This window comes from Scyliorhinus canicula, chromosome 4, assembly GCF_902713615.1.
Source record: "Scyliorhinus canicula chromosome 4, sScyCan1.1, whole genome shotgun sequence".
NCBI lineage: Eukaryota > Metazoa > Chordata > Chondrichthyes > Carcharhiniformes > Scyliorhinidae > Scyliorhinus > Scyliorhinus canicula.
Window position 1 is genome coordinate 1165920 of NC_052149.1, and position 20795 is coordinate 1186714.

Here is a 20795-nt window from a genome sequence, read left to right on the forward strand (position 1 = left end):
GGAAGGAGCAGTGCTCCGAAAGCTAGTGTTTGTAACAAACCTGTTGGACTTTAACCTGCTGTTGTCAGACTTCTTACTATTTTTCAGGTAGATTACCGGGGGCTAGATGGGAATGTGGAACTCGACACGCAAACAGATCTGCCATGATATTATTGAATGGTGGAGCAGACTCGAGGGGCCGAATGGCCTACTTTTGTTTTGTGTGCTCAGATAGTTTTCCAGCACCTTTTCCCTGGTGATAGTGATTGTTCTCACTGGCTGCTCACCTCCTGATTTTCAAATATCTCTGGGAAGTTTTCTAAATCTTCTCCAGTCAGGACAGGCAGCAAATCCCTGTTCAACACCCCTTGTTTTCAATTAACAATTCCTCAGACTCTCCATCTCTGACGGAGCAACACCAGCTTTCGTTACTCGTTTCCCATTTCAATACTCGTAGAAGCTCTTCCTATCTGGTTGCATATTTCCACCTTTCTCACAAACTCCAATTTCTCCCTCTCCTTTTAATCATTCTTTGCTGGTTCTTAACATTTGCCCAATCTTCTGACTGATCGCTAAACTTTGCAGATTTTTACAGTGTTCCTTTAAATTTGACACGATCCTTCATTTCCTTATTCAGCCACTGATGATGCATTCCTTCTCAAAGACTCTTTCTTTCTCACTGGGTTAAATCTTTGCTGAGAGTTAATAAATATCTGGTTAAAATTCTGGCACTGCATCTCCACTAACCTCCCTTTTTTAAAAAAATAATATTTTATTGATCGTTGAATATTTAACAAACACAAACTGAATTACAACACAATAATTGTGAAAACTGTTCATACATGGTAATACTGTCCCATTAACACAGGAAATCAGAAAAATACATAACATCAACTACAACCCCCCCCCCATTCCCCCTAACCCCACCCATAAAGTAGGCGTATGGTGTGTTGGCTTTCATTAACAGGGGGATTGAGTTTAAGAGCCACGAGGTGTTGCTGCAACTTTATAAAACCCTGGTTAGACCACACTTGGAATATTGTGTCCAGTTCTGGTCCCCTCATTATAGGAAGGATGTGGATGCTATGGAGAGGGTACTGAGGAGATTTACCAGGATGCTGCCTGGACTGGAGGGCATGTCTTATGAAGAAAGGTTGAGGGAGTTAGGGCTTTTCTCACTGGAGCGAAGAAGGCAGAGAGGTGACTTGATAGAGGTGTACAAGGTGATGAGAGGCATGGATAGAGTGGATAGCCAGAGACTTTTGCCCAGGGTGGAAATGGCTGTCACGAGGGGATATAATTTTAAGGCATTTGGAGGAAGGTATAGGGGAGATGTCAGAGGGAGGTTCGTTACACAGAGAGTGGTGGGTGTGTGGAATGCACTGCCAGCAGAGGTGGTGGAGTCAGAGTCATTAGGGACATTTAAGCGACTCTTAGACAGGCACATGGACAGCAGTAAATTGAAGGGGTGTAGGTTAGGTTGATCTTCAATTAGGATAAATGGTCAGCACAATATTGTGGGCCGAAGGGCCTGTACTATACTGTACTGTTCTATGTTCTATAAACCCTACCTCCCCCTACAGCCAATGCCCCCATCCCCCGAACCCCACCCATAAACCCTACCTCCCTGATGGTAATTAGTTCTTTGAAGTGCGAGATGATTGGCTGCGACCTCAGGTTGAATCTCTCCACTGCCCCGTGATGGTGTACTTGACCTTTCCAGGTATAAAAAGTCCATAAGGTCACCCACTCAGGCCTAGGTAGTAGGTGGAGCGGACGCCCTCTGTCCCAGTAGAACCCGCCTTTGGACGATCAGTGAGGCAAAGGCGAATGCATCCGCCCTCACCCGAGTCCACAGCCTCGGTCAGTCTGATACCCCAAAATTGGCCACCAACATAGAACATACAGTGCAGAAGGAGGCCATTCGGCCCATCAAGTCTGCACTGACCCACTTAAACCCTCACTTCCACCCTATCTCCGTAACCCAATAATCCCTCCTCACCTTTTTGGTCACTAAGGGCAATTTATCGTGGCCAATCCACCTAACCTTTGGACTGTGGGAGGAAACCCGGAGCATCCGGAGGAAACCCACGCAGACACGGGGAGAACGTGCAGACTCCACAGAGACAGTGACCCAGAGGGGAATCGAACCTGGGACCCTGGCGCTGTGAAGCCATAGTGCTAACCACTGTGCTACCCTGCTGCATCCACACAATGGACAAGGCTCCAGATCAATGTTGGGAACGGCTGACATGGTTCTGAAGGAGACCCAAAAGCTGACCATCCTCGGCCAACACCAGAACATGTGGGTATGGTTGGTGGGCCGATGAGGACACCACCCACACCTGTCCTCCATTCCATCAAAGAAACCGCTTATCCTACTTTTGGTTGGATGAGCTCTTTGAACCAGCTGGAGTCCCGAAAGACGTGCTGTTTGGTGAATTGGACATTCTGAATTCTCCCTCTGTGTACCCGAACAGGTGCCAGAATGTGGCAACTAGGGGCTTTTCACAGTAACTTCATTGTAGTGTTAATGTAAGCCTACTTCTGCCGCTAATAAAGATTATTATTATTAGATGAGGCCGAGGGGTGAGCAGGATGAGGTGGAATTTACCTCACAGAGGCCCTCATTCCACACATCCTCATGTAAAATGGGTCAACCCCTCCCCATTTCTCCTTCACCTGATCAAATGACGTAGATGCCAATGAGATGGTTAGCGATCCTAGCGCCCCCCACACCTCGTCCCCCCCCCTCTCGTTCCCCTCCCCCCCCCCCCCCCCTCCCGGCCCCCCCTGCAAGTCCTTGCCAACTGTAAGGTTCCCTCCAACAGGGAAGGCTGTGGTGCTAAGGGGAAAACGCAGGCAAGCCCCCGCAGACTATGTCACGCAATTGACAATATCGGAATAGATGTGCCCCTGTCAGTTGGAATTTCGCTGAGAACTCCTCCCACTGGTGAACTGTCCCATCTATAAACCAGCCTCTGAAGCACTCTAACCCCTTCCCTCCCCACACCTTAAAAGTTAAATCCAAACCCGATGGCGCAAACAAGTGGTTCCCATTTATAGGAGCCAACGATGACATGGCCCTCAGCTTGTAATGTTGTCTAAGCTGCCTCCATATCTTCAAGGTGGAGATCATCACTGGGTTGCAAAGAGTGGGAGTGATTACTGTGGCCCAGAGGCTCGACCCTCTACACAAACCTGCCTCCATCTTCCCCCACATGGTGACCGATTCTCTGTACCACCCCAACACTTTCTCCACGTTGGCCGCCAGTAATACATAAGGAAATTGGATAGTGCGAGGTTACTGTCCCACCTCCTAACCTAGTTTCTCAATTTTCTTTAGATAGATCAGACTTCATATCCTTACGTACCTCAATTCAGATTTGAAACCGTCTCAGACCCAGACCTCTACCCTTCAAATTGAATATGAAATTCTATCTTGTTATGATCATTGTTGTCTTTGCTATAAGGTTATTGATAAATCCAGTCTCATTGCTGATTACCAGGTCTAGGATAGCTTGTTCCCTGAACGTGATGCTCTAAGATTTGTACCAAGCCAGCTCTGCTAATCAATCCTTCCTCTCTACATGGAGCTTAATGTTTTCCATCATCATCATTGTGGTACATTTCTTACATGTCCCATTTACAACTTCCTGCACCTTCTGTCCCATCATGTAATTATTGTTCAAGGTCCATAAACTACTCCCACAAGTGACCTCTTACTTTTCCTATTTCTTATCTCTACCCAAACTGATTCTACATCCTGTTATGATGTCAGAGGTAGGTTCTTTACTCAGAGAGTAGTAAGGGTGTGGAATGCCCTGCCTGCAACAGTCGTGGACTCGCCAACATTAAGGGCATTTAAATGGTCATTGGATAGGCATATGGACGATAAGGGAATAGTGTAGATGGGCTTTAGAGGGGTTTCACAGGATGGTGCAACATCAAGGGCTGAAGGGCCTGTACTGCGCTGTAATGTTCTATTGTTATTGAAAGCCAAGGTCAGCTCTCACGGCTGACATCCTCAATTAGAGTTATCCCTCCACTTTTTCCCAGTTTCCTGTCTTTTCGAAATGTCAAATACCTGTCAGTATTCAGGTCCCAGCCTTGGTAACGCTGCAGCCAGTTCTCTGTGAAGCCTATCACTGAACCACAGAAAAGTTACAGCACAGAAGGAGGCCATTCGGCCATCTTGTCATGCCAGCCCGAGGACACCCATGTGTCCTTTCTATAGTCAGGGGTACAGATAGGCGCCTCTGTGGACATGAAAGAGACTCCAGGATGGTATGTTGCCTCCCTGGTGCCAGGGTCCAGGATGTCTCAGAACGGGTAGCGGGCATCCTGAAGGGGGAGGGCAAACAGGCAGAGGTCATTGTACATATTGGTACTAATGACATCGGCAGGAAGGGAGATGAGGCCCTGCAGCAGGAGTTCAGGGAGCTAGGCAGAAAGTTAAAAGACAGGACCTCAAGGGTTGTAATCTCGGGATTACTCCCTATGCCACATGCCAGTGAGGCTAGAAATAGGAAGATAGAGCAGCTAAACACGTGGCTAAACAGCGAGTGTAGGAGGGAGGGTTTCCATTATCTGAACCGCTGGGAGCTCTTCCGGGGCAGGTGTGACCTGTATAAGGACGGGTTGCATCTAAACTGGAGAGGCATAAATATCCTGGCCGCGAGGTTTGCCAGTGTCACACGGGAGGGTTTAAACTAGTATGGCAGGGGGGTGGGTACCGGAGCAATAGGTCAGAAGGTGAAAGCTTTGAGGGAGAACTAGGGAATAGGGCCAGTGTGGCTCTGAGGCAGAGCAGGCAGGGAGATGTTGCTGAAAACAGCGGATCTGGTGGCCTGAAGTGAATATGTTTTAATGCAAGAAGTATAACAGGTAAGGCAGATGAACTTAGAGCTTGGATTAGTCCTTGGAACTTAACATAGAACATAGAACTGTACAGCACAGTACAGGCCCTTCGGCCCACAATGTTGTGCCAAACTAGTCTGAAATTAAGATCAAATCAACCTACTCCCAATCATTCTAGTGCACTCCATTTGCCTATCCAATAACCGCTTGAAAGTTCCTAAAGTGTCCGACTCCACTACCATAGCTGGGAGTGCGTTCCACACCCCAACCACTCTCTGAGTAAAGAACCTGCCTCTGACATCCCTCCTATATCTTCCACCATGAACCCTTTAGTGATGCCTCCTTGTCACAGCTACATCCACCCGAGGGAAAAGTCGCTGAACGTCCACTCTATCTATCCCTCTCATCATCTTACACACCTCAATTAAGTCACCTCTCATCCTCCTCCGCTCCAATGAGAAAAGCCCTCGCTCCCTCAACCTTTCCTCAGAAGACCTACCTTCCAATCCAGGCAGCATCCTGGTAAATCTCCTTTGCTCCCTTTCCAATGCTTCCACATCCTTCCTATAGTGAGGTGACCAGAACTGCACACAATACTCAAAATGTGGTCTAACCAAGGTCTTGTACAGTTGCAGCATAACCTCACGGCTCTTAAACTCAATTCCCCTGTTAATAAATGCTAACACAGTGTAGGCTTTCTTCATGGCTCTATCCACTTGCGTGGCAACTTTCAGACATCTATGGGCTTGAACTCCGAAATCTCTCTGCTCGTCCACATTCTTCAGAACTCTGCCATTAACCCTGTAATCCGCATTCAAATTTGTCCGACCAAAATGAATCACTTCACACTTATCAGGGTTAAACTCCATCTGCCACTTTTCAGCCCAGTTCTGCATCCTATCAATGTCTCTTTGCAGCCTACAACAGCCCTCCACCTCATCCACTACTCCACCAATCTTGGTGTCATCAGCAAATTTACTAACCCAACCTTCAACTCCATCATCCAAGTCATTGATAAAAATCACAAATAGCAGAGGACCCAGCACTGATCCCTGTGATACACCGCTGGTAACTGGGATCCAGGATGAAAATTTACCATCTACCACCACCCTCTGTCTTCTATGTGATAGCCAGTTACTGATCCAACCGGCCAAATTTCCCTCTATCCCACACCTCCTTACTTTCTGCATGAGCCCACCATGGGGCACTCTGATGCTGTTTCCATTAGAGACCTGGTTGAGGGAAGGACAGGATTGGCAGATAAACGTTCCAGGATTTAGATGTTTCAGGCGGGATAGAGGGGGATGTAAAAGGGGTGGAGGAGTTGCGCTACTGGTTAGGGAGAATATCACAGCTGTACTGCGGGAGGACACCTCAGAGGGCAGCGAGGCTATATGGGTAGAGATCAGGAACAGGAAGGGTGCAGTCACAATGTTGGGGGTTTACTACAGGCCACCCAACAGCCAGCGGGACATAGAGGAGCAAATAGGTAGACAGATTTTGGAAAGGAGTAAAAGCAACAGGGTTGTTGTGATGGGAGACTTCAACTTCCCCAATATTGACTGGGACTCACTTAGTGCTTGGGGCTTAGACGGGGCAGAGTTTGTAAAGAGCATCCAGGAGGGCTTCTTAAAACAATATGTAGATAGTCCAACTAGGGAAGGGGCTGTACTGGACCTGCTATTGGGGAATGAGCCCAGCCAGGTGGTAGAAGTTTCAGCAGGGGAGCATTTTGGGAACAGTGAGCACAATTCAGTAAGTTTTAAAGTGCTGGTGGACAAGGATAAGAGTGGTCCTAGGGGGAATGTGCTAAATTGGGAAAGGCTAATTATAACAATATTAGGCAGGAACTGAAGAACCTAGATTGGGGCGGATGTTTGAGGATAAATCAACATCTGACATGTGGGAGGCTTTCAAATGTCAGTTGAAAGGAATTCAGGGCCGGCATGTTCCTGTGCGGAAGAAGGATAAATACGGCAAATTTCGGGAACCTTGAATAACGAGAGATATTGTAGGCCTCGTCAAACAGAAAAAGGAGGCATTTGTCAGGGCTAGAAGGCTGGGAATAGACGAAGCCTGTGTGGAATATAAAGAAAGTAGGAAGGAACTTAAGCAAGGAGTCAGGAAGGCTAAAAGAGGTCACAAAAAGTCATTGGCAAATAGAGTTAAGGAAAATCCCAAGGCTTTTTACACGCACATAAAAAGCAAGCGGGTAGCCAGGGAAAGGGTTGGCCCACTGAAGGTCAAGGGAGGGAATCTATGTGAGGAGCCAGAGGAAATGGGCGAGGTACTAAATGAATACTTTGCATCAGTATTCACCAAAGAGAAGGAATTGGTGGATGTTGAGTCTGGAGAAGGGTGTGTAGATAGCCTGGGTCACATTGAGATCCAAAAAGACGAGGTCTTGGGCGTCTTGAAAAATATTACGGTGAATAAGTCCCCAGGGCCTGATGGGATCTACCCCAGAATACTGAAGGAGGCTAGAGGCTAGAGGCTAGAGGACATCTTCAGGTGATGTCCGGGAGGACTGGAGAATAGCCAATGTTGTTCCCCATTCACAGACCCTTCCCCAACCCCCCCCCCCCCCCCCCCCCCCCCCCCCCCACTCACGGACCTTCCTGCTGATTACCATTACCGGCCACCATCAGCAGATGAATCAGTACCTCCTCCATGTTGAACACCACTTGGAGGAAGCACTGAATGTGCTCTGGTTGGGGGGACTTCAATGTCCATCACCAAGAGAGGCTCAGTAATAGCACAGACCGAGCTGGCTGGGTCCTAAAGGACAATAGCTGCTAGACTGGGACTGCAGCAGGTGGTGAGGAACCAACAAGAGGGAAAAACATACTGGACCTCATCCAATGATCTACCTCTCAGAAATCTGTCCATGACTAGATTGTCAGGAGTATCACTGTACAGTCCTTGTGGAGTGAAACTCCTGCCTGTACGCTGAGGATACCCTCCACCATCTTGTGTCACAATAACACCGTGATAAATGCAGCTCGTTTGATTAGCACCCCATCCACCGACTGAACATTCACTCCCTCCACCATCGGCACACAGTGGCAGCCGTCTGTACCATCTACAAGATGCACTGCAGGAAATCACTAAGGTTCCTTCGGCAGAACCTTCCAAACCCACGACCACCACCATCTAGAAGGACAAGAGCAGCAGATACCTGGGAACCCCACCACCTGGAGGTTCCCCTCCAAGTCACTCACTACCCTGACTGGGAAATATATCGGCCGTTCCTTCACTGTCGCTGGGGCAACATCCTGGCACTACCTCCCTAACAGCACAATGGGTGTGCCTACACCTCAGGGACTGCAGCGGTTTAAGAAGAAAGCTCACCACCACTTTCTGAGGGGTAACGAGAGCTGGGCAATGAAACCCCTGGTCAGGTCTGCAATACCGTAAAATAATAAAACCAAGCGTGGGGTGAGACATAGAAAGTAAAGAGAAAAGAAAATCTGGAAGAAATTCTGCACAAATGAGATTGAACTATTTGATATGTTCTCTTTCTGGACTAGAGGTCATGTGGAATTTGCAAAGGGACAGAGACAGGTTCAGTGAGTGGGCAAACATTTGTCAGCTGGAGCATAATGTGGGAAAAGTGAACTTGTCCAGTTTGGCAGGAAGAATTAAAAAAGCAGCAAATGATCTAAATGGAGAGAGACTGCGGAATAATAATAATAATCTTCATTGTCATAAGTAGGCTTACATTAACACTGCAATGAAGTTACTGTGAAAAGCCCCTAGTCGCCACATTCCGGCGCCTGTTCAGACACACAGAGGGAGAATTCAGAATGTCCAATTCACCCAACAGCACGTCTTTCGGGACTTGTGGGAGGAAACCGAAGCGCCCGGAGGAAACCCACGCAGACACGGGGAGAACGTGCAGACTCCGCACAGACAGTGACCCAGCTGGGAATCAAACCTGGGAACTTGCCACTGTGAAGCAACAGTGCTAACCACTGTGCTACAGTGCCTCTGAGGGACAGAGGGATCTGGGTGTCCTGGTACAGGGAAGGTTAGTACAGAAAGTGATTGAAGAGGCCAATGGAATGCTGTCGTTAATGCAAGGGGAATGGAATATACAAGTAGGGATGTTTTACAGCAGCTGTATTGGTACTTGGTGAAACCACATCTAGATACTGTGTACAATCTTGGCCTCCTCACTGAAGAAGGAGACAAATGTGTTTGAAGCAGTTCAGAGAATGTTCACTCGCTGAAATTAAGGGTTGTCTTCTGAGGCAAGGTTAGAGGCTGGGCCTGTATCTGTACTTGTTTAAAAGAATGAGAGGTGATTTCATTGAAACATATAAGATCCTGAGGGGATTTGACAGGGTGGATACTGAGAAATATTCCCCCTTGTGGGAGCGACTAGAAGTGGGGGTGACAGTTTATAATCAGACTGTGATGAGGAGAATTGTTTTCTCGGAGTTATCAGTCTGTGGAACTCTCCAGAGCCATGGGGGCTGCATCATTTTAAGACTGTGGAAGATCGATTCTCTTATTAATCAGGAATGTCAAGTTATTGGGGCTGTGAGGGGAGGTGATGTTGCGACCACAGTCATAACAACCAATCGAGGGGCTGAATGGTCTAATCCTGCTGCAAATGTGTATGTTCATATTTATATATGCAAATATGGAGAGATCAAGTGACAGGAACATAAATCTCCTCATTAACAAGTTCCTTACGCAGTTAGGTTCCTCTTAATGAATAGGAAGTTTCGGAAGTTTCTCAAAACTCAGAGTTTGAGGATGACATCCAGTTTTTAATGAGGTTAATGATAGAATGGGACAAATCTGCCAAATGTTGTTGCGATTCATACTTCATTGTATATAATAAGTTGCTGCGTTATTCGCACTTCCAGAACATCAAATGCCAGACAGCTATCAAATTCAATATTTACATCCCAGAAAGCTGTCGGCCGTTATCCATGCTCCAATGGGAGTCTGACACTATCCATGCTATCTGTTATCCATGCTCCAATGGGAGTCTGACACTATCCATTCTATCCGTTATCCATGCTCCAATGGGAGTCTGACACTATCCATGCTATCTGTTATCCATGCTCCAATGGGAGTCTGACACTATCCATGCTATCCGTTATCCATGCTCCAATGGGAGTCTGACACTATCCATGCTATCTGTTATCCATGCTCCAATGGGAGTCTGGCACTATCCATGCTCTCCGTTATGGCCGTTATCCATGCTCCAATGGGAGTCTATGACACTACAGGACTATGAGTAATGAATGTCTTCTCATTTCAGACTGAAATGGTCCATCTCGTTCTTGGTCCAAGACAATGACTGTTACAATTTCACAATTGCACATTTGACCCACTTCGATCTTTACATAATCTTGAAGTCTCGGTATCTGACATAAGCTTTCCTTTATTGCCGAATTCTATTCGGTGCTGTTTGACATCTAAGGGGATCTGGATTTGGGAGCCAAACCCTTTTCTTTGTGGGAGGATATTTTTTCAGAGCCCTCACTATCTCGTCCTTGACTATCTCCCACTTGCTCCTCGACTGATTTCTAGTCCGCTTTTTACAAATGCCATCGCATTTCAATAAAATTGGCATTTTCCAATTCAAAACTTTAACGCTTTGTCTATCTTTGAGTTTTTCCACAGTACACAAAATTGAACTGAATTATCCCACCCACTGGTACTGCCTCCACCAGCCCTCATTCATTCCCTAAAACTCAGTTCAGAAAGGGCTATATAATTACAGTAAGATTTTCTTACTCTTGGATTTTAACCCCCAACATATCACCAGTTACAATCTGCCAATTTGGAAATGCTCCATTTATTCCTTCACTGTTTCCAGTCCATTGATATTACATTGCCTTTAATGAGCCCTAATTTTGTGAAATAACATTTTATGTGACACCTTCTCATATACATGAGGCATTATCTATGACATAAAGCATTTCGATGGGAACTCAATCTCTCTGATAATTCTACTTATTGATTGAAAATACTGGATTGAAATGTGACCGACTAATGTCACCCTTTCCCAGAGCTGACAGACGATACCTAGGATTGGGGAATGTAAACTGTGACTTGGAGCTGGAGAAGGTCAGAAAAGATTGGTGTCACCACCATTGATCTCTTCTGAAGACCAAGTTAATTATTTTAAAAAATGCAAAACAATTGGTATTGAAAGTTTGCAAAAGAAATGTGTGAACTTACACTTGTTTCCGCTGGAACCCCAGGGCCAAACACCTCCCTAGTAGATGTGGTTGTTGGGTCTTTGTCCTCATATTCTGTGACTTCATAATAATATTCATCTTCATAACGCTTGGGGTCATATTCATTGGGGTCATATTCTTCAACATCATATGTTTTGAATTCATGATCAATAGTGGCAGTTCCTTTGGTGGAAGAACCTTTGACATCATGCTCATTGAGGTCATGGCCATTGAGGTCATGCTCTTTGACATCATGCCTGTTAAGGTCATGCCCATTGAGGTCATGCTCTTTGCCATCATGCCCGTCAAGGTCATGCCCATTGAGGTCATGCTCTTTGCCATCATACTCCTTGATCTCATATTCATTGGGATCATACTCTTTGAAATCATACTCATTCAGATCATACTCATTGAGTTCCTGTTCCTTTTCTTCAGTCTCTTTCTTTTCAAGATAATAATCCTCTCCAGTCAGATATTCCTCTTTATGGTTGTCTTCAATATTTGTCTTATTTTGTCCAAGTGAAATTGACAGTGTTTGGGAAATGAGAAATGATATGAGCATAGTGTTAGCAAAGCTTCAGCTTAATTCGACAATACGCAAAGTACCCCAAGAGATGTTCGGTGCTATACACCCTGGTTTTTGAATGAACTGGGGGGTCAGACTGACTAAAAATTGTAATGTTTACTTGCATCAGGAAGCAGGTTTAGCATTTGGAAGAGGACATTTACATAAAATCGTGAGACTGAATGAAAAGGGTTGACCCACATAAACTAGAAGGAGCAATTATTCATGATCACATTCAGCAGCAATTGGGAATTTGAAATGAGTGAGGAAATATAGAGAACATATTTCCTCTGACACATTCATCTCTTGGTAATCTTTGCAAGCAACTGGCAGTGTCGAGGCAATGGCTGGCTCCGAACTTTTAACTTTATTTCCCTTTGATTTATTTCAGCATTTTCAAACATTTTGGTTCTTATGAAAGATATTGATATTCAAAAGCTCAATGTTTAACAAACACCAGATACAGTGTGGTAAACTCTCTCTGCCATCTTCTCTAACGATGGAGATTGTAACTTAAGGTTTTTCAAAACGTTTGCAAACATTTCTGTGGGATAAACAAGTAACTACTTAAATGCAAAGCTTTTTGTAAGTCAGTTGGAATTTTGATGTTCCGATAGGGCGAGATGAAGAGGGGCTGGAGGAAGGTTCATGTGAAGGTTAAACACCAAAGACTGTTTCTGTGCTCTACAGTCGATGCCATTCTATGAGCAGTGCCCGAGTCAAATTACAAAGAAAGCGGAAACTGGAGAGCTCAATGTGAACTTTCCATCAGCTCAAACCTGGGAAACAAGGAGTAACTCAACACGAGTCTAGACTTAGGCCCCTGTTGAGGTGGTGATGAAGTTTAAAGGTATATTCACACTCCAAGTATTGTGTCAGGATGAAGTGACTTCACTTTCACTTGCTCATGGTGGGAAGACTCCAGAACAAAGAGGAAAATAACTTGAAAATGAAAGGTCGGCCAATCAGGGGTGATGGCAGGAAATATTTCTTCACACGAAAGAGAGTGGCTAACTGTCAGTCTACACCTCCCCCCACCCCCAAAAAAAAAACGATGGCCTCTGGGGTTAATCTCAAATTGGAGGTCAATGGGTTCCTATTTCTTAAAGGTTGACAAATAGAGTTAAGATGCGGATTGAGTGTGGTCAAATTGATGGTGGAATAGATTCGAGGAGCTTAATGATCTCCTATTGATCCTAATGTATCAAAATTCCCTCTCAAACTGTACAGGAGGCAGCAGAACCCAATGGAAGATGCTATGAAGCAATAAAGTCAAATAAATGTTAAAAGTTCCATCCTAATTGGCCATTACCTCTTGCTTTGATTCACATTTATTGACAAGTTAAATAGAATCAGCAAATATAAAGCACAGTGAATGGATTTTTATCAAACAAATTGGGCAATTTGTTACTCACCAAATCCAACATGAAGAGCTGTTTGTCAAAAATTTTAAAAATGCTTAAAAGGCATGATGTTATTGCCAACTGAAACGACAATACTGGATTCAGCTCTTGAGGCAGTTCCATCACGGTCAGGTCCGGGTGTATTGGGTGTTGTGAGAGGAGCAGTAACTCCCCCGATATGTTTCAGAATGAGAGGAGACCAAAACACAACTCTTCATCCTCTCACTTCACCACTTGCCTCTTACAATATCCATGCCAATGTGGCTAAGATCAACATTACATCAGAGCCTTTCTCATCTGAAACTCTGACAGACCTGGTCACCAATCTCTCAGAACACACACAAAAATCCCAAGGCGAATGTAAGCTGATAAACTGCACATGGTACAGGCTGACAAACTGAAACAACCTGTTCTTTGAAAATCATTTTCCTTTCTGGTTGTTTTTTTACCTCATTAACTTTCTCTCTGACTGATGAGCTGGTCGTTCCCTCATAGGTTTCATAGTAATATTCCTCGCCAGTCTCTTCAGGCAACACATTGTTCACAACCTGCAGTGAAATTGAGATAAAACAAAGAGGGTATTTAGTTAACGACACAGCTTAAATCAGGTCTGAATTTGGCAGATTTTGCCAGGGTGGGGAACAAGAGATTTGGGGGGTGGGAGTGGGTTAAGGGTCATTCAGGTCTATCATCAGAGATCTTCCAGTCTTGACTCCTCAGAAGATCTTGATCATTTTTGCTACCTTTGGCCCAACCTTGAGTTTTGATGTTTGGTGACTGGCCAAGTCCTGTTTCCTCTTCGTAGATGTAAAGATTTTTTTGGAAGTAATCTTTGTCGCTACGTTCTTAGTTTTAGTTTGTCCAGCATCCTTCTTCAGTTTGATGAATGAAATGAATTTCTTTTTCTGCAAAATGTGGTGAGAGATGGAATGGAAAATAGCATAAATAATGATGGCAGGAAAACAGGAGAGAAATGTGAATCGAAGGTCGTGGGAACACCTGCTCTCCCAGCTGTAAAAAAATGATGATTTGTGGAGGAGGGGAGGGATTGCGGAGAATAAAGGGCAGAAAGGAGTTGCTCTGGAGAAAAGAGAATGACGAGGATGGCAAGGAAATAGATAGGATGAGTGGACAAAGCAAACAGACCATGTTGAAGATTGGAATCTGGTCACTTTGTTACCTCAGTTGGGAAGTCTGTCCCCTCCAATGTTGATTTTTCCTCAGTTGGCTGATAGTCAAACTCTACAAAGTCTCCATCACTATAATCATAGTCATATTCCAGTATTTCTTCAGGAGAGTACTGCACCGTGAGGGGAAATGCAATCATAGTTCTGTTAGTAGCAATCCCAGGTAGACCTGGATAAGCAGAATCAACCTTTTCACACACAACAATTAATGAAAATATGTTCAGAGACGTGAGATGGACCTTGACCCCCATGCGCGGATGCACAATGAACCCTGACCAATCAGCAGCCAGTTGTGTAGGATCCACTGCACCCCACCACACAAACATCAAGATCAAACTCAAACATGTTTTCATCCAGTCACCCAATGTACAGAACTTCCAACTATCTGCTCAGTATCGTTGCAGAATACCAGTTTGTGTGCTATCTCGTGTTTATGGTCTGGAAAGCGCTGCCTGATAGGAGGTGGAAGCAATTCAATAATGACCTTCAAAAGGGAATTTGAGCTTTTAAAAATTCATTCATGAGATATGGGTGTCAGTGGCTGGTCCAATGTTTATTGCCCGTCTCTAACCACCCCCTTGCGAAGGTGATGGTGAGTTGATGAGATATGGGTGTCAGTGGCTGGTCCAATGCCCATCTCTAACCGCCCCCTTGCGAAGGTGATGGTCAGTTGCTTCTTGAATGTCTAAAGCTCTGAGGTGTAGGTACACCCACTGTGCTGTTAGGGAGGGAGTTCCAGGATGTTACCCCAGCGACAGTGAAGGAACGGCCGATATATTTCCAAGTCAGGGTAGTGAGTGACTTGGAGGGGAACCTCCAGGTGGTGGGGTTCCCAGGTATCTGCTGCTCTTGTCCTTCTAGATGGTGGTGGTCGTGGGTTTGGAAGGTGCTGCCTAAGGAACCTTGGTGAGTTCGTGCAGTGCATCTTGTAGATGGTACACACGGCTGCCATTGTTCATTGGTGGTGGAGGGAGTGAATGTTTAAGATGGTGGATGGGGTGCCAATCAAGCGTGCTGCTCTGGCCTGGATGATGTTGAGCATCTTGAGAGTTGGAGCTGTGCTCATCCAGGCAAGTGGATGAATATTTGTAAAAGAAAGAAATTGCGGGGATATGAGGAGAGGTTAGGGGAATGGAGTCAATTGGATAATCTGGCACAGACTCAATGGTCCGAATGGCCTCATCTGTTTAAGGATTCTGTGAATTTATATTTTTATTCACCGTCAATGTTAACATTGACAGATCGCTTGTGGAATTGAGCCAGAGAGCAATCCGGGTGTCACATGGAAGTGAGAACAGCTGAACGCAGAGAGAGGGGAAGACAACCCTGCCCATTCTAACCCTGTGTCAGATCGGACTCGAAACGAGGGCGATTCCCTGATCACGGCACAAATCCCGCTCTGTGGGCCAATTTCCAGGAGAGGCCCAAATGGGATTTGCACCGGACAACAAAGATTTTCCTCTGCATCTGACCCACTTCAGCCGCCTTGAACTGGATCTCGCCCTCACTGGGCATGAACCAGATTAACATATTTATATCTTCATTGCAGTATGCAGGATCTGTTTGAAGCCGGATTCTCCCGGCTCCTAAAATTCCCCGAACCCCTCAGTGCAGCGCGACGTCATCGCGAAACACCACTGGTCACCACAAATGGAGACCAGACGGAGAGACAATGCTGGGGGGGGGGGGGGGGGGGGGCAGAGAGACAACGCTTGGGGGGGGGGGCAGAGAGACAACGCTTGGGGGGGGGGGAGAGAGACAACGCTTGGGGGGGGGGGCAGAGAGACAACGCTTGGGGGGGGGGGGGCATGGCACGGCAGTGCCAAGCGGTAGCGCTCGAGGTGACAGGACCTAAAGCTGGCAGGGCCTGAAGGTGGTGGGGCTTTGCTCACTTGAGGGGGGGGGGGGGCACTGGTACCAACGATTGGATCTGGGGGTCCTGATGACTGGCATTTGGGGTGGGAGGGGGCCTGATTTCTGCGATAGGGAGGGAGGACCTGATGCTGTTGAGAAGGGGGAAGGGTTGTTGCGAATGAGAATGGGGGGTGGGTGCCGGAGCGTACTCTGAGATTGGGGTGTCCTTTTTTCTAGGATGCCCCTATCTCTGAGGAGTCGGACCTGCCGCTCCCGTCTTACAGAGGCCAGTTCACCCCAAACCCGTGGGTGGATTGAGATGTGGGTCTGGCCAACCCACCTGGCAGGAATCACTCCCATTTCATGCCAGAGGAACACTGAGGAGAATTAGCCCTTTCCCCAATCGCCCGTTCACTCTGTTTCTCATTTCACAGATGCTGCTCCATCTGCCGCATTCCCAGAATTTTCTGTTTTCCAGAATCCGCAGTATTTTGCTTTTATCAAATTGTAATTACACCAGGAAGGAGTACCCGGAATGTGGCCCAGGGATGGACAGTGGGAATGTCAGGCAGCAGGTTATACACAACGTTTTATATTAATTTATAACCACATCATCCATTTAGCAACTCAATAAGAGACAGGGAAACCCAATGGATACTCAGCAACAGGCAATGACTGCAGTCAGTTCAGAAGCCTGCCTTTGGAGGAACACACGTAATGATCCAGGACTGGGGTGAGGTCCTGTCTGCTACTGTTCTCTAATTTGGGTGAAAGATTGATGGAGGAGCAGTAAGAAAGCATCATTTTAGACTCCTTTGAGTCTGTTATGTTGGCTGGAGAATGAGCCCATGTCTGAGAGCTAGTTTCTGCTCAATTGTCCAGGGAGGGGAGGAGATTTATATTTATTCAGCGAATTGTGATCTGGAAGGTGCTGTCTGAAAGGACGGTGGAAGCAGTTTCAGTAATAACTTTCAAAAGGGAGTTAGCTCGATACTTGAAAAGACTGTGGGTAGGGGAGTGGCTCTAATCAGATCACTCTTTCAAAGAGCAAGCACAGAGGCAGTGGGCTGAATGGCCTCTTTTTGCGATTCTGTTAGCAGAGACCAGAGGTCAGATGAAACCTAAAAGCAAAATACCACAGATGGTACAGATCAGAAAATGTTTTCTCTACAAATGAAACTTTTGCAACATTCTATGGTGTGAGGAAGGGATTATCGGAGGGTTCCTATTCTATGCAGCATGTTGAGAAAGTTAAAACATTGGTGACAATGGAATCTTCAGGTGAAAACGGTTGAACATTTCTCATTACCGGTTTAGATTAAGCACAGAGAATTAGAAAACATGTTAGTGCTTTTAGACACAGCCAATTAGTGATATTTGCCAAGTTTGCGATGTCACCAAATTAACCCTTTCGAATTTGCTGCAGTCTCAATGGGCTTGTGTCGAGGTTGCTGCAGATATTTGGCTGACATCCTGGACTTGATATTCTACCTGATACTCATCCATATTGTTTCGGAATCTACAGGCAGCCAATCCTGGGCGACGCAGCGTAAACAATAATGGTGGTGTTTATTTGTCAGGGTGAGTGAGACATTTGGAAGGATAGCCAGAATGACTAGATTTACCGATGAGTTATTTTGTAGAGCAGTATCCTTGGCAACAGGATTTGTGTGTTAGACAGAGGGCTCAACCTCCCTCCCTGAATAACCAACTCACCAATTAAACTGTCACCATGAGGAGAACAAGAGAATTCACAATTTATCTCACCCCTCCAGCAAAATGTACGCCAACTCCCCAGTCCCCCGCTCTTTAATCAACTTCCTGCCTTACAAACTCTTCCATGTTCAACAAAGCTTTCCAACAATTCTTGGGAGGGGCAAAGGCTCCGGGTGCATGGGGTTCCCTGGAGTAAATGGTGCTGAGATACATTGGATGGCAGAATATCTCCAAAGGGCTGAATGGCCTCCTCGTGGTCCCTGTGTTCCAATAATGAAAGCCAGAGAGAAAAGAGTTCCGGCATCATCAACCTTTCCTGACTGTTGTAGCCTCTCCTAGAACCACAGAATCATAGAACGTTGACGATACAGAAAGAGGCCACTTGATCCACCATGTCTGCGTCTGCCCCAAACTGAGCCCTCAGTCTAACCCCCCTTTCCAGCAATTATTCTGTGAAGTCTGCAGGTTCTGGCAGCTGAGGGGCCGATCCAGACACCCTCAAAATGAGTTGCTGGTTTCTGTCTCCACCCACTTTTCCGGCAGTGAGTTTGAGATCCCCCCCCCCCCACCCCCCATCCTCTGAGAGAGAACATTCTCCTCATCTCTCCCCTAATCTTTCTCCCAATCGCCTTGGGCGCGATTCTCCGCAAATGCAGCGAGTCTTAAAGGCTGCCGTGAAACTGGCCGTGTTTCACGGCAGCCTCCACGCCCCCTCCCGGGACCCGATTCTCCCCCCCCCGGGCGGGGCTAGCAGCGCGGCCCCGTGAAGCACGGCATCGCGGGCTTAGCGACCGTCGTTAAGCCCGCGCGCCAAGGGTCACGGCGGCTGACGCGCACGATGACGACAGCCGTGCATGCGCGGGTTGGACGGCTCCAACCCGTGCATGCGCGGATGACGTCATCACGCAGATGCGTCAAACCCGCGCATGCGCGGGCCGTCATGCCCCTCAGCCGCCCCGCGGACTGATCCTGCGGGGCGGCGGAGGAACAAATAGTGCGCGGGTATCGGACCCGCTGCCCGCGATCGGTGCCCACCGATCGCAGGCCCATGCCACCCTTGGCACGGCCGTGGTGCGGCCGTGCCAATCGGTGCCATGGTTGTCCGGGACGGCACTTTGCGGCTGTTTTCACGAACGGTGAGAGCAGGTGCAATTGTGTTCGTGAAAATGGCCGTAAAGGCCTGGGAACTCGGCCCATCGGCCAGGGGAGAACCGCTGTTCGCCGTAAAAAACGGCGAGCAGCGATTCGTGTCGTGGGGCAGCCGTGGGGGGGAGAATAGTGGGAAAAATGTCAGGAAGGCCCTCCCGCTATTCTCCGACCCGTCGTGGGCAGCGGAGAATCGCGCCCCTTATGTCTCCTCCTCTGCCCCCGCCCCCCACCCCAAGGCACTGATCTCTGCTAAAATAACCAGGCCCGTTCCATCCACTGTATCCAGGCCCCTCATGATTGAGTTTACCCCAAACAAATCTGCCCTCAGCCTCCTCTGCTCCAGGGAGGACAACCCCAGTCTGTCCAATCTTTCCTCATAACTGCAATTTCCCAGTCCCAGCAACATCCTGGTCAATCTCCTCTCGATCCTCTCGAATGAAATTATGTCCTTTCTGTAATGAGGTGATCAGAACTGCTGACGGTACTCAAGGTGTGTTTGGGGAGTGAGGGTGTGATGGGTTTTTCATTGCAATGAAACAAGGTCTCATGACATTGCAATGGGCCCACCTGCACAGCCAGAGCCTGTCAACTGTTTCTGGATCAATCGGCCTGACTGCAGCAAATCACCCAACCCAGCTCCACAATGAAGATCCGGGCCTTGGGAAACTTTCTCCCCAGGCACACAGGCCTAGCCGAACTCTTCTCACAGAACCAGACAGAAAGATAGAGGCAGAGAAATAGTGAGTTAGAGAAAGCAAAGAGCGAGCGAGAGAAGGAGACAGGGAGAAAAAGGGAGAGTGAGAGAGAAATACTGAGATACAGAGAGACAGAGAGACAGAGAGAGAGAGGAAGACAGAGATAGAAATAGAGAGACAGAGGGAAAGGAAGAGAGGAAGAGACACAGAGAGGGAAACAGAGAGAGCGAGAGGCAGAGAGAGGAGAGAAAAAGGGGAGAAACTGAGACAGAGAGAGGGCGAGACAGAAACAGATAGAGGGAGGGAAAGAAAGGGAGAGATTGAAAGACACAGATTGAGAGAAAAATACAGAGAGGGGGAAGAGCAGGAGAAAGAGAGAGGCAAAGAGAGACGGAGAGAAGGGGTGAAATGGAGAGACTGAGAGAATGAGACAGAGGGACAAACAGAGAAATAGAGAGTGAGGAAGAGAGAAAGAGATATTGTGAGAGAGACAGACCGACAGAGAATGAGGGAGAGAGAGACAGAGAAAGAGAGAGAGTGAACCAGAGAGAGAAAGAGAATGAGAGAAAAATAGTGAGTTAGTTACAGAAAGACAGAGGGAGAGATAGAGATGGAGAAGGAGAGACAGAAGGAATCAGAGTGACAGAGAGATAGATAAATAGAGAGGTAGAGAGAACCATTACAAATGTGAGTCCTATAAACAGTAATAAATAGTAATCAAGGTCTCTCATGACGTGCTACACCAACATTTTACTGTGGAGTTTGCTCAGTTTAAGGGAATGGAGAGATTGATTTGACTGGCACTGAAACTGTACAAGGACAGAGTGGACACTTATTTTGAGTATTCCAGCTTCTATTGTGCTTTTCTCAGTCCCTGCTACCTGCTGACATTGAAAGTAATACTCACCTCATTGACCTGTGGTTGCTGAGCTTGCGGGATGTTGGGTAGAGGATTGTTACAGTCGGGACTGTAATATTCACAGTAATCATATGCAGCACGAGCATCAGGTACAATTAACAGCTGCTGGATCTCACCCTGAAAACACAGACACATCACATTACAACATCACTCAACAGTATATATCGACATAATAACAAATAATAATAATCTTTATTGTCACAAGTAGGCTTACATTGACACTGCAATGAAATTACTGTGAAAAGCCCCTAGTCGCCACATTCCG

General features: G+C 46.8%; 1 protein-coding gene across 1 annotated transcript in view; it reads right to left on the reverse strand.

Moving 5' to 3' along the window:
- The window catches only part of col11a1a (collagen, type XI, alpha 1a), a 493146-nt gene that overhangs the window by 434755 nt on the left and 37596 nt on the right, over nucleotides 1-20795 (reverse strand). The window contains exons 5-8 of the mRNA XM_038793410.1: nucleotides 20519-20647; nucleotides 14191-14310; nucleotides 13460-13558; nucleotides 11044-11547 (exon numbers count right to left, since the gene is read on the reverse strand). Of these exons, the coding sequence (XP_038649338.1) occupies nucleotides 11044-11547; nucleotides 13460-13558; nucleotides 14191-14310; nucleotides 20519-20647 (852 nt within the window). The remainder of the gene's footprint in view (nucleotides 1-11043; nucleotides 11548-13459; nucleotides 13559-14190; nucleotides 14311-20518; nucleotides 20648-20795) is intronic.